The sequence below is a fragment of the Hydra viridissima genome, unplaced genomic scaffold (assembly GCF_058129835.1).
Source record: "Hydra viridissima isolate aposymbiotic clone 2 unplaced genomic scaffold, HvirCarnegie_v1 scaffold_6, whole genome shotgun sequence".
Taxonomy (NCBI): Eukaryota; Metazoa; Cnidaria; class Hydrozoa; order Anthoathecata; family Hydridae; genus Hydra; species Hydra viridissima.
Genome location: NW_028324305.1, coordinates 1,213,314 through 1,230,813, shown reverse-complemented (window position 1 = coordinate 1,230,813; position 17,500 = coordinate 1,213,314). Strand labels below are relative to the sequence as shown.

Sequence of the window (17,500 nt, the reverse complement as noted above, 5' to 3'; positions counted from 1 at the left end):
CAAAAGTGTGCTGAAGCATCTAATCAAGATGAGTCGGTCAATTTTAAAAAATTGTTTATGGATAAACATATTGGTTTGTTCCACCTAATAATATTTCTTTTTTGTATTGAAACAGTTAGTTCTCTGTTTAAGTGCTTATTACTTATGTAGGATATCCAAGAGTCTCTTAGTATGCACTTAAGTCAGGAGTGATTATATAAACTAGTAGGTTTCAACTGAAAATGTCACATACTACTGCAGAGTATATACTTAATTAACTATGGAAATTGATTGAATAAGCTCTCTAATGGTTCATAATTTCTCCTTGATATAAAATAGAAAAAAAATTTTTAAAAAAGTTTTACACACAAAAATACAAAAACTGCTAAATAAATCTGCAAATTTAATACTTCATAGTGAATTTAGTAAGTTTTTGTATAATGTTTGACAAATAAACAAGAATTATTTACTTATTACCAGTTGTCAAATTTTTCTTCCTTTAACATCAGCAGGAAAGAGGATTTCTTTACTATAAAAGAACTGTTTAATTTGACTTTTTGCATAAATACCAACTTGACTTTCATTCATAAAAATTTGCCTTTTGCATACATATTATTTTAATATTAGGTTATGGAATATTTACTCGAAGAGAATTTCAATCAAATGAAGTTCTCTTAGAATATAAAGGAGAGTTGATATCATGGTCAGAGGCAACAAAAAGGCACGAGAGGTACTTTAAAAAAGGGCTAGGTTGCTTCATTTATGATGTTGGTTTTGGGAATGAGAAGATAAGGTATACATACAATAAAGGCAGTAAAAGGCTACAATATTGATATAATATTTCAGATACATGTTTCAATTTTTTTAAAGAAAGTTTTTTAGTTAAATTTTCAAAAGTTGTATAGTTTTTTCTTACAAAAATATGAGTGATTTTTTAGTTTTCTTTTTTGTTTGCTTGCTGTTAACTGTTGATTTACCTTATACTTATAATTAATTTTATTATAGCATTGATGCAACTTTTTCAAATTCATATGGGCGTTTTATTAATGATTCCCCAGAAAAATTTGCCAATTGTAGGCCTAAAGTTTTCTATTTAAATGGAAAGTACCACCTATTTTTTTTGGCAAAAGCATTTATACCAGCTCATACTGAGTTGCGGTATGACTATGGTGACAGGTCAAATCAAACATGGAGAGAATCAGTGAGTTTATATATGTGTGCGTTTGTGTGTGTGTGTGTGTATAATTATATTACCATGTTTTTTACCTTATTTAGAAGGACTATTTAAAACCCTTTACAGTGGATGAGGTGATGGATTCACTATGTGGACAGGTATTATGGTGTATTTTGATTTGCAATTTTGTTTTATACCCTTTTAAAAATTGACTCCTATAATTTGATTCATCTTTAGCCTCTGAAAAAAAAGGTCTTCCTAAAGGCATCTGAGGTGAGCGCACTAGTTAATAAAGGTTTAGTAAAGTTATTAACAAAGTTTTAAAAAATAGTTTTCATATCTTAAAAATAATTATATTTTTCAAAAATAGATACTATCATCTGTTTGTCCCATTAATAATGGTTCTGATCTGTGGACGGTAATATTTAATATAAGTTTATTTCATTCTGCTGTTTTTACAGGAAAGCTAAGAAAAATTACATATTTTATAATTGCTTTTTTGTACCTAGCTTTTGTTTTACTTGGTTTTGTTGATGCTTGAAAACTACTCAAAACTCTAATTTTCAACTGATTTATCATTATTTCTTAAAACAGTTTCTTCATCCAAATTATAAACTAATACAAAAGTTCATATATAGCCATCTTATAAATGAATTACCCTTTTGGAGGTGGATCCACATGCACAGACAGAAAAAATAGTAAGTTGCATGAAAGTTTAATTTATTATTCATTTCATGTTTTTTTAATGTTTTTATTTTGTGATTGATTAAATTTGTGACTTTAAATATCTGAGAGGCTAAAATCTTCTCTGTAAAGTTAGAAGACTTAATGAGAAATAAAAAGGATATTGTTTTAGTATGTTTAATGTACTGCAGTTTTTAGTACAGTTTTCTAATTTTTTATTAAATAGTATAGTTTTTCAGCTTAAAATTTCTATTAAATTATTTAATTTTTGTATTTTAAGTAAGCATAATATTAGTTTATTAACGTTTTCTTTTAGACTGTCTTGATAAGTTAAAACAGTGAAGAAATCTTGCTTTGAAAACTGGTTATTGCTTAGAAGATTAGTTTTAGATAAAGTGAAAACTAAAAACAACTATTTTCTCCACAATGAAAAAGACAATACAAATTTAGACTTATTATAAAAAATCATGCTATTAATCATAACTCACCAATCACTCTCTTTCATATTAATTTCAATGAGATGTTCAGAAATCACCAAGATGACAAAAGGTCATTTCAGGACTGTTTCTTCAACAAACATTTTAAGTTCATTTTCAAACCAGTTTTAGGAAATTTAATAATGCTCTGCAGTAATTTGGCATTATTAAACAGTAAAAAAAACGAAGTTTTTGGTTGTTATTGGTACCTCAGTTTCTCTAACTCAAAGTGTAGTTGGTTTGTATCAGATTTTTAGTTAGATAATTTCTTACCTTAAGTTCTTGCTTTTACAACATTGAGTTGCAAATTTTAGTTTCTTTCTTTTTTTAACAATTTTGAAATGCTTCTAATTCTCTTTTTATTTTGTTTTATCATGACAGCCTTTACAAGAAGAAACATCAATAGTAAGCTAAAATCTTTTACAAATATTATCTTGCATTTACTGTAATTAAACAAAAGTATTTCTGGAAAAAATTGCTGATTCTTCTGATTACATAGTATATCTGAGTGAAATTATGGTTATCTTATGAATTTTTTGTTTTTTATTTATATAAAGTAAGTTCTTTCATTTCTCTTATTTGAATTTAACTTCAAGGAAGACAATGAGATCCATTTTTTCATAAATTCAGTCACTGATGATCAGGTATAAATTTAAACAGAATGTGAAAGTCAGGGTAATGCTGATTGACTAATGTATGCAATGCATGTGTTAGTGAATGTTTTATTTTATTCTCCTGTCCATTGAAATTAAATGCTACTGAAATTTTTTAAAATTATAACAGCCCTTACAAGAAAAAAAATCAGCAGTAACTTGATGTCTTTAATCTTTTATAAATATTATTAGTTATTTAATGCAATTGAAAAAATTAATTTCTGGGTAATACTTCTTGACTTTTTATAATTACACTATATCAAGTTAATCAAATTACTAATTTCTTTTTAATTATTTTTTAGAAAGTTTTAACCACATCTACCAATAAAATCTATTCTAAAACCTCTGAAAGTCTAGAGGAAACCTCTAAGGATGTTGCAGCTGCATCAGCTAGTGGAAAGGAAAGCAAAAGTAGTCTTGCACTAGTAAGTTCAATTGTAAAATAGAAATAAGTTTCAATTTATAATCAAAGTAAGTTTTCCTTTTCAAAAGAGAAATAATTTTGCATTATTGTGTTTATTCTTTATTAAGTAGGTTTACTAGGTAAATAGAGCAAGTACCCTATTATTGTTATTCAGAAGTATATGTTCTGCATTACACTAGCTGTATAAATAACGCTAACAGCACTGAAATTCTAACAACGTGCATTAAAAAAAACAAAAAATGGTGTATACTAAGTAGTTCCTGCTTTTCTGTTGTATAGAGTGGTATATGGTCTATTTTATTTCAAGGCCATTTATGATATATTTAAGACGCCATTTCTAAGAGGCCTATATTTTATACAAAATGATGGCTGTGCTGGGCTATATAGAAGTAAACATTTTGTTTTATGAGGTGATTTAGCTTGTTGAACTCAAGTGAAATTAAATTACATAAATAAATATTAATCCAAAATACAGGGTGCTGCTTGTTAGCTAACTTGCAGAATCACTTTAGAATAAATGTTTCAATGCGTAAATATTACTTTGTATTAGCTGGCTACTCATTCACTAAAGTAATAGTGTGCCAACATGGTTTATCATTTGTAGAAGGCTGAAATTAAGTATATGTAAATACATTTGTATATTTAAATTAAACATTTTATGATACTTATGTTTTATCAACCAATCAGATATATCAGTACCTGGAATTTAAGAGAAAAATTATTTATAATTATTTTACACATAGTTATATTAAACTTAAGTTTTTCCCTTAAATGACTTTAAATTAAGTTATAAATGGCTTTAAATTAAGTTATAAAATATAGGCATCTTTGAAATGGCCTCTAATATGTAACATACTAGTTAGAGTTAAAGTAGAAGTGATAAATGCACTTTGAAAAGCTTATTAGGAAGTTCAGTAAAAAAAGAATTATGTGATTGTAAAAACGCAATACATGAATCAATTTGTTTTTAAATCTATAGATAATTCATATGGAGATTTAATGTAGAATTCATTGATTTCCAGGGGCCTAGTAATAAGTAACATGTATTTAGGTTGTTTGGTATATTTTATTAAACTTCTTTTGTTTTTATTATGCTATATTTCTTTATGGCTCTTATTTTATTTTTAAATTTAAGGATGATGACATGCATTCTTTCATCAACTCAATTACTGATAATAAGATATTTTTAGTCTTTGAAAGAGCTTAGCTTTCACATCATTTATTACTTTAAAAGTTACACCAGTTTGTTCAATCTAAACTATATAAAACAACGTTGAATTAAGTAGATTTACCAAGTCAATTTTTGTTAGAGTAATTCAGCTAGTCTTTTATTCATCTAATTGTTTCTATGAAGTACATATTTCTTATTGAAAAATCACTTCACACTCTTGTTTTATTTTGAATACCCAGGAGGAAGAAGATATGCATTTTTTTCTTAACTCAATCACTGATAATCAGGTATAGTAGTTTTTTTTTACTCAGATACCAACTACCTACCTCAAGTATTATTCTTTTGTAAGATTTTTGCAATTTGTCAAATTTTTCCCCATACGTTTAGCTACTTGTATATTTGAATCATATCAATGTCTAGGTCATTAAGATCTCTCAGATCATTGAAGTATATGTTATTTGCAAGAGATTGGTTCTGGCATCTCTTCCCATCTCAGCTCTTTCAAATTTTTCATTATTCAAACAATGATTATAATTAGTTTAATTAATTCTTATTTTTATTTACTTTTTATATTTTGTGATGAACCTCTGTTGTTTTTATTTTAAAATGCCATATTTCTTCATGTCACTTTACTTTTTAACTTTAAGGATGAAGATGAAATGGATTTTTTCAGTAACTCAATTAATGTTAATAAGGTAGCGTTTTTTTGCCCAAAGTTACTAATGTTTATAATGCAGCATGACTGCACATGTATATTTCAGCATCTATATTAAATGTCTTTGAAAATTACATTATCAAGTTTTTGAAAAAGTAACTTTCAAAAAATAACTTTTACAAATTATTCATTATTTTAAATTATCTCAATTTCTTTAACTTAAAGTGTGGTTGATCAAGCATGGTGTATGTTTAATATATCTTATATTCTCTCATGTCAATTAAAAAGTCTTGCTTTGTCAGAATTTTTAATTGTTTAATTGTTTTTGTCAGAAATTTTAATTTTTTTTAACTGTTGTCCCTTTAATAAAATTAAATAAATTTATATCTGGGTAATAATCCTTGATTTTTCTGATTGCACAATATCAATTATATCCATATGAAATTACTGTTTTTTTATTGAAAATATTTTAGAGAGTACTACCAACAACATCCACCAACAACATCCTGTTGAAAGCCTCTGAAAGTATAGAGGGGAATTTTAAGGATATTGAATGTACACCAACATGTGAGAAGGAAATCAAAAATAGTCTTGTGCTAGTAAGTGTATTATTTAAAAATAAAATTAGTAAAAAAAAAAGAAAAGAAAAGTAATCTTGCAATCTCTTAAATGTATTATTTCTTCTTTAAAAGTCAAAATCTAATTAGATTTTCAGTTCATTTTAATCAAATCCTTAAAAATTAAGTTAAAAATTAAATATTCAAAATATGACAAGAAGAGAAAACTATTAATAGCTTTTGTTTATTTTTATGTAGAAATTCAGATTGATATTAAGCAGGGAATTGCAAATATAGATAGCCTTATACTTGAATTCTTTTTGATAGGAAAATTTTTAGTGAATTAAGTTTCACTTGACTTTCTTTCAGTATATTCTTTTAAACTAAATTTAGCTAAGTTCCTTCATGTTTCATTAAATTTGAAAACCAAAGATTAATACAAGTATTGTTTTTACATAAAAAAAGTTATTGAAAACTAGGTATTAGTTCTTACTCTGACTGTTGTTAATCACTTATATATATCAATTATTAAAAACTAATAATTTTTAAGTTGCTCAAAGGAAAGGAATGAGTAATAGGTTAAGTAAACTGATAAAAAATGTGTTAAGCTATCTTCCAGTGGAAAGTTGATCAACTCAATGACTTTGTTTTACTAATATTCTTCTTTTTTAATAACTCAATTTGACTTTGTCCTTAGAATGGTTCATCACAAAACCTGAAGATTTCGTAAGAATATTTTCTTTTTTTATGGAGTTTTTTTTTAGTTAAACTTCTGAGCCTTTTCTATTTATTTTCTACATTTATTAAATTGTATAACACATAAAACTTTGTCACTCTATGTAACTGTACGTTAAATAAACTTGGTTTTTAGCTTTGGCAATTAAGGTAATAGGTTATAGCTCTGTTTTTTCTTTGGTGAATGCAGAAGTCAGCCTGCAAATGCAAGAATTAAGCACTTATTGACTTTGACAAGAGGTTTTTAGGATAAAATGTGCTGATTAAACAGGAAGGTTTAACTTTCAACTTTAAACTTTGCATTTGATCGATATATTCTATTGATCGGTTAAATAAGCCCACTTTTTTACTCCACATAAAAAAAGTATTCTTTTAAAAGCAATATTATATGGATACAAATTACTCCAATTTTTTAATCCATATTTTATTAACCAGTTCTCTGTATCTTGAAAGCTTCACTAAGTCAGAAAGTAGTTTTTTTATGTATCTTTTGTGTTTGTTCTTTAGTTTAGGAAAACGTAGAACTGTAAAATGCCCTGTAGAAGGATGTTCAAAAGAAATTGTAAATCTTTCACGGCACCTGCAAGGTAAATCTCATCTTTGGTCAAAGGAAAGTTCACAGAAAGCCATGTCATATTTTAATTTACGTAAAAGGTCTTCAGATATACCAGTTTTAACCCATTGCTTATTTCCATCTTGCATGTCGATTGTAAGAAGGATTGATGACCATATTAAAAAGGTTCATAGTTTAAAACCTTCTGATCAAGATTTTAAAAGAATAGTTAAAACTTCAGGTAAATTTATACCAAGTGATGTTCAGCAAAACACTTTTTCACCAAAAAAGTTTATAAAGAAGAATACTTTAACAAAAAGTATTAACTCGTCACCTATCCCTATGATTGCGCCCTCTACAGTTGAGAAACATTTTGAGGAAAGCCACAGTGATCTGGATATCCATGATTCTTGTTTCTCTGAAAATGATGAAGAAATAAGCATTACTGAAAGTGAAGATGAAAGTGATGATTTATTTATTCCTGAAGATTGTTTTTCTTTGCCCCTCAACAAAAATATTCAAACTTTACTTGAAATGTTTCATAGTTATTTGATTGGTCCTGATAATCTTAGAGAAGGAGCTTCAGCAAGCAGAACTGTAAGCGACGTTCGAAGATTTTTTCAAATAGTTGGCACCAATGAAGATATTGTTACAGTTTTAAATATTGAAACTGTCCGAGAAAGTTACCTTTCAAAACTTCAGATCAAAGAGCTAAAAGCTGGAACTATAAAAAAGTATTTGTTTTCCTTAAAAGATTTTTGTACTTTTTTAATATTAGATAAAACAGCTTTAAGAATATCTGGATGTAAAGCATCAGAGTTATCTGACATGAGCTTAAAAATAAATAATTGGAGAAAAACATTTAACCGAGCAGATCGCCGAAATTTTTGGTTACGACAGGAACGTGATCATGAGTCAATGATAACACCATCGCAAGTCTCAAGATACTTTGATTCAAATAATGCAAAAGATGCTTGCACACTTTTTAACTTTTTTTATTTAAACCAAAGGCCTGTCACTCAAGCAGAATACACAACAATGAGGGACCATTTGTTAGTAGAAATACATATTGGAAATGCACATCGCTCAGGTGTTTCTGCTAATGTTACCATAGAGGAATTTAAAAGCCATCAACTTACTGCAGATGGTTCATATATCATTTCTGTAGAAAAGCATAAAACATTTGATACATATGGCCATGCACACATTACGTTGGAACTTGAAAAGTTTAAGTGGTTGGCTACATTTGTTACTAAGATAAGGTCCCAGATATCAAGTAATTGTAGAAATATTTTTATATCTTGGTCAGGTCTTCCGATGAGTTCTGGTGCTATAAGTATGCAACTTGGTTCATTGTGGAAAAAGGCAGGAATTTTCGAAGTTGAATCTGGTAAGCGCAATGTTTGTGCAACCCTTTTCCGTAAAGGAGCATCAACAGGTGTGCGTAAATTTAAAATAGGGGATTCACAAGAAGTTGCTGACCTAATGGGACACTCTCTTGCAACTGCAGAAAAACATTATTACACTCGTTGTAAAAGAGAAACAGCTGCAAGTGCTGGTAAAGCTGTAAGATCTTATTTTCTTAATCAAGATGTTATTTCAACTCCATCAACTCCAAAAAAATGCTTAACAAATAGTTTTAATTCAGTTGCTGATTTCAACACGAAAAGAAAGAAATGGACTAAATTAGAAGAAAATATTTTAAAAAAAAATTTTCCCAATGAATGTCCAAGTGTGAATGATGTTGTTGAGAAAATGCCCTTGATAGGTATTGAAACCACGCCTAAAAAAATATATGATAAACTGAGAAGTATTTGTAGATTTCCAGCTCTCAAGGTACATAGGACTTAAAAAAATATCAAAGCAACATTTTTTAGGTAATACCTAAAAAATGTTGCTTTGATATTTTTAAATAGTCTCAATCTCTTATTTGTTTACTCTCATTAACTCAATATTAGCAATAAATAAAAATTTTTATAGACCAATGTTACACCAAAGCGAGAAAAACTGTTCCGGAAACAAGATATATTGTTACTCCATTCTACTTGTGGTGATCTTATTAAAGGGGGACCTCTAAATCAACAAAGAATAGAGGATGCAATCAAGGAATCAAAATTAAATACAACATATAACTGGTGTCAGTTAAGAACTAGAATTGGTTATGAGAGAAAAAAACAACGCATCACTATGAAAGTAAGTTTTTCTTTGGGCTTTTACAGTTTTTGCAAATTTTGCAATTTTTTATAAAAATTTATATGAGAAAGTTTTTATTTAATCTATTTCACATATTTAAATTCTGCATTCCCCTAGATAAAGTCAGAAGATGAGCTTCAACCCACTGAAACTAAAAACCTCAATCATGCAACTGATTGATTGAAAAGCCTTCAACGAAATTATTCTTCTCCTTGGAGATTTGTCTAATAATTTAATCATCCTGTTTAAAAACTAAGTTATAAAAGAATATAAGACTGATCATATCAAGCAGCAGTTTTACTGGTTTTAACATTATTTAAGTTTTGTTGTTTAATGAATGTTTCAAATTTTAATCAAATCTCAGAGTAAACGTTTGATTAAAGTTTAATTTTTATTTTTAATAATTGAGCTGGGTAGAAAGACTGAAATTGAATTATTGAATGTGGTGAGCAAAGTCCTATGGCTAACCTTCACGTGGTGCTCACTGTTAACTATGATTTACTAAAATATCTCTTTTAATCATAAACTAATAGCCAAGGCGAATAAGGTAAAAAAACCAAACACATAATATTGAACTTATAGAAAAATATGATACAGGTAAGTGCTGTTTCTAATCTTACTTCGAAGTTGTAGCATAGCTAACCATTTTGTAAATGTAACGGTTCTTTCTCTAAAACTATTATTTGTACAGTTTCGCAAAGCACGGTGACTATGTATGCATTTTAAAGGTAAAATTATCAAAGTACTATGACTATGTTTTTTAAAGGTAAAGTTAGAATGGTAGTTTCAATTGGATTAATTAGAACTATCATTTGCTAAGAAGTTAATAATTTAATTTTCTTCTTTTTGTTTCTTCATGTTTCTTTAAGAACAAGTGAAATGTTTTTATACAAATTTTTTTCAACTAATGTCAAACTAAACTTAGAATCGGTATATGTTATTGCTTTTTCTTTTTAATAATTTTTTTTAGTTCGGTTTATAAATGGTTTAGCTTATTTGAGCTGATAAATCGATCAAAGTTTTTTTTTTTTTTGGTGCAGTGTATTAATGGCGAAATTTAGATGATAGTTCTGAGCGGATCTTCTACATGATTGTATGGATTTAGAGACTAGACTATTTGTGTTGAAGTCAATATTAATAATTTTAATGTGTATCTTAACTTGATAATTACGTTATCGACTGTGTATTTTGATTTACTAAATTTATATTTTTATTTTGATCATTTTTGTTTTCTATTTGTAAGTCTTTGGCTGATCTTACAGCTCTGAAATATATAGTTCTCAGAGAATATTCTGCATGGTCATGTAAGTACATATACATGAACAAACGCATATGAATATGCGTTAGTGATTAACATTTCGTTATTACTTAATAGACGAGTTTTGTTTTATGCCTTTTAAACATCCAACAGCATTTTTGCACCAATGAGCATACTGTATTTAAGAATAATATGCGTTCCAGTTTGATGAACAAATTTTGCATGGCCATAATTAAAATTTTTTGATCATCCATTCTCTTCACAAAATCGAAAAACGTGGAGTATCATGATAAGGACTTTATATATTTCCAAGTAAACCTACTGTTTAACAAATTCAAGTAGAGATACGAGTATTTAAATTTCGCAATCGGTTATATGCTAATATGATCAAGAAAATCATATACTTCACATCTTTGAAACACATAATAACAGACAGCAGCTGTGAGCACTCTTTTAAAAATCTGCTTTCTAGAACTTCGATATTGTGCACTATCTTTCTTCAATTTACTCTATTAAACTATTCCATGATAGCTATATCTAGGAATGATTTTTTATGACAGCCATAGTTAGGTCAGAAAACAAAAAAATTGAGATTTAGAACATAAAAAAAATCCATAATCATATATAGTGATGGTGGAGGAATTTTGGTAACAAAACTGACTGACTGAACTTTATCAAGTCTGTTTTTTTGCCATTCCTGCTAGAAACTTAAGAAAATGTTGGTTTAAATTCCCAAAGTTCTGCATCCAGTCTTTTTTCTTTCGCAATATAAACCAGTATGGGTGCCACCATGTGCAGAAAGACCCAAAATCATATTAGCCTACTACAAATGGCAGGCAATATGAAAACCAAGTGAACTAGTTTAAGAATATCCAGAATCTGTGACACACTTAAATAAATCTATTGTAATAGAAAAATATTATATACTCTCCACACCAAATTTAACGGCAATCCCCTAGTCCCAAAGTTTATTTCTGTATTCTTTTTTACTTCTGTCAAACTGGATTAAAAACAATTGCACATCAATTGATATATATATATATATATATATATATATATATATATATATATATATATATATATATATATATATATATATATATTAATAATAAACATCAAATAATACGAATTCTCTAAATAAAAATATTAATTTCTTATGAGAAATTTTCGCTGGATTATGGTTACCAGCATCATCAGCTCGTAAAATTATTATTAGTTACAAAAAACGATTAAAATTAACTGACGTCAGCAGTTGAATGGCTTCTATCTTTATTATTCTTACGTAAAAACGTAAAAAATGGTGTCCAAAATTTAGTTTTTACAAATTGCCCATTTTCAAGATTAATCCCGACATTTATAGGAGAACATTGGTGCCTCTGTATTTCAAGAGCCTCACGGACCTTCCTATCAAATGTTTTTGTCTCTACTTTAAGGGTTTTAGTTCTCTCCCAATTAATTTTTTCTTGACATGATTCACTATGTTTGGGTATTGCAGATTGATGATGCTTGCCCTCGTTTAAGCTTTTTTGATGTTGTTGGGTTCGAGTTCTAATTTGTAATTTCGTTTCGCCAACGTATTTCTTTAAACAATAGCCAACCTGGAACTTACTTAATTTAATGTAACTGTTTAAAGAAATCATTTATTGGTCTTTAATCTATAGCAAAAAAGTATAAATATGTTGATTGCAATATTTAGACATTCATTTAACAAAGAATATCCCAAGTCTAAAAAAAGAGGAAATGTTGAAAAAAAAAAAAATTTTTAGATGGTCTTGTTTGCAGGTTATACTTAAACCAGCACCCCTTCATTGGTGTTGTGAAAGATTCTAGTTTTTCAAATGTTTGATCAACAATTGGATTAGATAAATGTGTTCTCGAAATTATTCATAATTATATTGAGGCTGTAAGTTTTCCAACATTTTTTTTTTGTATTATAGTTTTTGTTAGCTATTTTTTGTTTAAGTGAGTTAATAGTATTAGAATTTTGTTTTTAGAGTTGGTTTTGGGTGGTTAATGTGTAACAACAGAAAACACAAATTAATTTAGAAAATGTTATTAAAACAATGGCAATAATGTCGACAATGATGCTAAGTTTTTCATTAAATAAATTGTCTAAATCTGGTAGGTTTACACATTGAAGGAAAATTTACCTGATTTTTAACATCATAATCAATTAGTTTTACTGAGTATGATGAAATAAATAAAATAGTTTCTATATACCCAATATTATGGAAGATGTAAGGGGGCATTATATTTACAGCATTAGATATTTATGATCTACATTTATTTACAAGCATATTTGCTATAAATTATAATATTATGTTATCCATATCTTTTTTATTTTGTAAAAGTAGTGCTAAAATGGATGCAACCACTACAGAAGCAAACGATACAAATTGAAGCAGAATTCTATTGCGCGATCATGGTAGCAATCTGATATGAATAGCAGAATAGCACAAATGTCGAATGGTTTTCAATCGAATATTGTATAGTAATAGTTTTTTGTTTCTTAAAAATATTTTGAAATTCAAACCTGTTTTTTAAGCTGATTCATAAAAATTAAAAATCAGACCAAATAATCATACGCCTAATACATCTTATTACCCTAAAGGGGAATGTCCCTCAAAAAATTATTTTTTAAAGCAAAGCATTTACAAAGTTGTTATATGTTTTAAATAAAACTATATTAAAAATCAAAAAGTTCTATCATAAAGTACAGCACCATGTTGCCATGGTAACCTGGTAACTAAGGAAAAAAAGGGAAATTAGTTCCTTCACCCTGGCAAAGATTGCAGTCGATCAGAAAGTCATTAATAGCTAATTTTTTCCCAGTTTATTGATGAAAGATAGATCTATGCAATAAACAGACAGTTTTTGTTAACAACTTTCCTGTCAGGTGGTAGCCATGTTTAATTTTTGCTATCATTTTAAGCACGAAAATTATAAATGTTTTCTAAATTTTTTTCTGTTTAAAAAACATTTTAAAAAAGTTGTCTGCTTATTGTATACATCTTTATGAGAGGAACACTTTTTGAAAATTTAATATAAATCGGTCAAACGGTTTTCAAGATACTTCTGCCGGGAGGTTAAAAACCTGCGTTCTGAGAAAAATGACAAATAAGAGAAAATTAAAATGAAAAGCATTATAAACTAACAGTTATAAAAGAAATATAATATAAAAAAGCATATTATTATTAGTTTTTAATCATAAACACCAGCCCCATACAAACTTCCTTCTTTCTGCTCAAATTTGTCAGATTTTTTATGTTTGCGGCCTCTTAAAATCATTCTTCGTTTCTGGATCGTGTCTTTGTTTTTATATACTGACATGCTGACTCTTCTCTGGTTCAAGTAATTCAGATAAGCCTTGACCGAGTGTTCTCATTGCATATACCACTCTTTTATTGATATCATAACCTGCTACATTTTTTGATGTTTCAAAAACTAATTTAAAACCACAAATGCAGCTTAATAATAAATTGGATGCAAATCCTTTGCAAGACTTTTCATTCTCGCTTAACAATAACAGAGATGGTTGCAAACATTCAGGACGTGCAAGTTTCATAAATATGGAGGCAAGAATTTCCATGTCAATAAATCTGTAGCCACTAACAGAGTCTGAGTTTCTACTTTGTACCATTACTGGCTTAACTTTTCTTTTTGATGCACTTTCATATACATATTGACTTTCAGTATTTACATAGTTTGTTATATTTACATCATTACTATTGACACTATTTAAACCAATATTTACAGTTTTTTCTTGCTTTCTTATTCAATAAAAAGAACGTTTACGTTTTCTAAGACGTTTAGTTGAAAACTTTACTCTATCAGTAACACTTTCATCACAATTTGCTATTTTAGATTTGTTCATTTTTACTCAATTACAGATTTGTAACTTGAAAAGATGACTTAAAATGAGGAATTTTCAAATATGAGGTTTTGAAATATGACTTGTAGCTTGCGTTTCTAACAAAACTGAAAAAAAATAATGCAAAAAAAGGGGTTTTATTGATATTTTTCCTGTAACCAGGGACGTTGCTAGGGAAAAATGACACATAGATGACCATACAAAAATGTAATTTATTTAACAAAAAGTTTTGCTTTTTAAAAACTGTTTTCACCATTCAATTTCTTAATAATTTTACTTTCATATTAGCAAAAAAAAAAAAAAATCATAAAATTCTTAAATTTTGAGGGACTTTCCCCCTTAAAATAATGTTGTAAAACAGCGAATTTTGCAAAAAATATCTAATAACTTTACCGATATTAAATGAAAAGATGAACCACTTTTTTGATAAAAAACACGCAAGAAATCGCATCTTTTTAATAAAAAAAAATCTACTCCCGTTTGTGAAAAACATTTTTCAATTAATTAAGAAAATAGGAGGATAAGAAAGAAAATTCTGGTACTAAGATGGGATTGCCCAATTAAAACCCTTAAAAAACCCAGTTAGGACCCAGTTCTATCCCGCTGACAGAATCACGATGGGATCCGGGTGGAACCCCAGTTTGGATACAGTTATTTAGCCCAATAGGGTCCTAGCTGGGACACAGTTGTAATGGTTAGCTGGGCTGTCACCCAATTTCTTACTTTTAGGTTATGAATTCATTTTTCATCTTTAATCACAATTCTGTGAAAAATGGATTCCTTCTTTGCCTTTGAAAAAATAACTAAAGTATGGTTAAAAGCTTCTCATTGTCTTTTTTCTTCAAATCATGTGATTTTGAATAATTCCCATTGCTTTCAAGCATTATAATATTACAACTAGTAATAATATTTTAACAAGTCATTAATTGTTTCACACGGATACTCGCCTACACATTCTTCCAACTCTTCGTTTTCATATCACTTTTTGTTTCATCAGAACGTCTTTTCTAGATGGTTATCTACGACTTCATTTGGTCTTAGCAATACCACCATAAATGTCCACAAGAAAACAATTACTTTGACCTACACTTCTTTAAATGAAATTAATGAGTTAAAAATTTCAAAGGGTAAAAGGGAAAATTCCCACAAATTTCATCTTTGATACATTGAAACAAGCTATTGTAATCCAATGAACTATTTGTAGTATAGTATATTAAATCTAAATTCTTGTTTATAGTTCTTTCATAAACACTGTAATTTGATTTGATTTTAATTTAATTTTAAAAGCATAAAAATGATAATAATTATAATATCTAATAGTAAACAGTGGAAACTTATTCAGGTTCCCAATTTTTTTTTAAACAATGTTAGTTTGTTAACTTTTGATAAAAAAGCATGTTGAAGGAATTCATATGAGACTTAAGAAGATTTAAATGTTAAGATTCAAAGAATTAAGTCAAAAAGCAAAAAGCCAAACAACTAAATAGCGGATAATAAGCATTAGGTAAATAGCAAGATAATTATTAATTTTTGAGAACTGCTGTATCCAAAGTCATCCTTGATACAAAAAATTCACACAAAAAAACTAACGAGAGAACAGTCTCATATTTTGTCAAACAAGGTTATGTTTAGTTCTTCGATATTTAATCTTGACTTATTATTAACAGCATTAAACGAACTAGAAGAAAAGGTGGCCGAGGTCTTTAAAGAATATCAGGAAGAGGTAATAGAATAATAAAAATAAATAAACGCTCATGAAGCCAAATGAAACAATTTCGTTTGTCATGATAATTAAACACCAAAATACAACTTGAATCCTTATTTTCCCGAACTTAGGCAATAACGTGCTGATTGAACTTTGACATCTGAGTCTTTGGTTAAGAAAATTTGCTTTGGAAAACCTTGAAGTATCAAACTACTTGTTAAAAAAGGCTCGCAAACTTGTGAAACAACCAATTTTATCATTGGTTTCAAATAGACAGTTTAAGTTTATCATGGCAGCATGAATGAGTAATTACTAAGTTAATTACTCATTCATGCTGCTATGACAAACAGCATTTTAGGTTAATCCCAGAAAAAATTACAGTGGTTTTACTTTATAATTATCTTAAAGAGAGGGTATACCAACGAAAAAGATTGTTTTAATAAACTTTGCACGAAATGTACAACTGCTTTAAGGAGAAAAACCCGGTGGTAAAAACTAGTTTTCCGAAGTTTTGAGATCCAAATGGTGGAATAATCATAAAGTATTTATTCCGTTTGTAAATATATTCATCATCAGAATACAATATTGCTGCTAAGTGTTAAGTTAAATGGGATGTTCCGTACAAGGACTTGATTGCAAAGACTTGACTGAATAAAGATTGCATGGTTAATCGTTGCATAAACTATTTAAATCAGAGATTTTAAAAACCTACGTTAATGAAGAGCTTAATAAATTTGAAGCAGACGAAGAGCTGCTATTTAATCAGTAGGAAAATTATAATAGATCTAAAATAGTAACACAAGGTTAACCTTCCGATAAATAAAGAAGACTTTTGGTAAAAAGAATTGGCAATTTAACAGCTCACATATTGCCAATTCCCAATTTTAGATTACTTTAAGAATCTGAGTGTATATTTGGCGATTTCTCAAAAGAGCATCCCGCCATCGGAAATTGCGTAAATGCGTAAATTCCGATGTGAGAAATAGTTTATAAAGGTGACTCTGATGTGATGCGATGGTGAGGAATGGTATCACATCGGAGGTGCGATGTAGTCCGAGGCCGATGGGGAGAATTTCACGCACTCTCCGATATGTTTCGAGATTTACGCATTATTGTACGATATTTTACATAGGAGTCACCTTTATAAACTATTTCTCACATCGGAATTTACGCATTTACGCAATTTCCCATGGCGGGATGCTCTAAAAAAAACTACAAATTTTTAGTTCAAGATGAAACACAAAGTTATCACTGGTCTAAAAAAATAGCTCCACTTAACCCCGTTAATAGTTCAAGCCTTACTTTAAGCAATTTAGAGTAAAGCTATATAGGAGAGTCGCCTATCGAGGATCATTATTTAATTATTTTTTTTTTAAATTTTGCGAACGCAATATCAAATAATAACATTCCTT

The 17,500-nt window shown here is 28.5% G+C and overlaps 1 protein-coding gene across 1 annotated transcript in view; it reads left to right on the top strand.

The window, feature by feature from the left end:
- Positions 1–9,542, top strand: part of LOC145186940 (uncharacterized) — a 10,320-nt gene extending 778 nt beyond the window's left edge. Inside the window, exons 2-17 of the mRNA XM_090090851.1 lie at positions 1–73; positions 607–772; positions 985–1,180; positions 1,255–1,311; positions 1,391–1,426; positions 1,524–1,571; positions 2,695–2,718; positions 2,910–2,957; positions 3,269–3,391; positions 4,801–4,848; positions 5,209–5,256; positions 5,690–5,815; positions 6,471–6,499; positions 7,016–8,897; positions 9,042–9,254; positions 9,372–9,542. The exon at positions 1–73 is cut by the window's left edge and continues 24 nt beyond it. Of these exons, the coding sequence (XP_089946977.1) occupies positions 1–73; positions 607–772; positions 985–1,180; positions 1,255–1,311; positions 1,391–1,426; positions 1,524–1,571; positions 2,695–2,718; positions 2,910–2,957; positions 3,269–3,391; positions 4,801–4,848; positions 5,209–5,256; positions 5,690–5,815; positions 6,471–6,499; positions 7,016–8,897; positions 9,042–9,254; positions 9,372–9,434 (3,180 nt within the window). The 3' untranslated portion in view covers positions 9,435–9,542. The remainder of the gene's footprint in view (positions 74–606; positions 773–984; positions 1,181–1,254; positions 1,312–1,390; positions 1,427–1,523; positions 1,572–2,694; positions 2,719–2,909; positions 2,958–3,268; positions 3,392–4,800; positions 4,849–5,208; positions 5,257–5,689; positions 5,816–6,470; positions 6,500–7,015; positions 8,898–9,041; positions 9,255–9,371) is intronic.
- Positions 9,543–17,500: the final 7,958 nt, after the last annotated feature.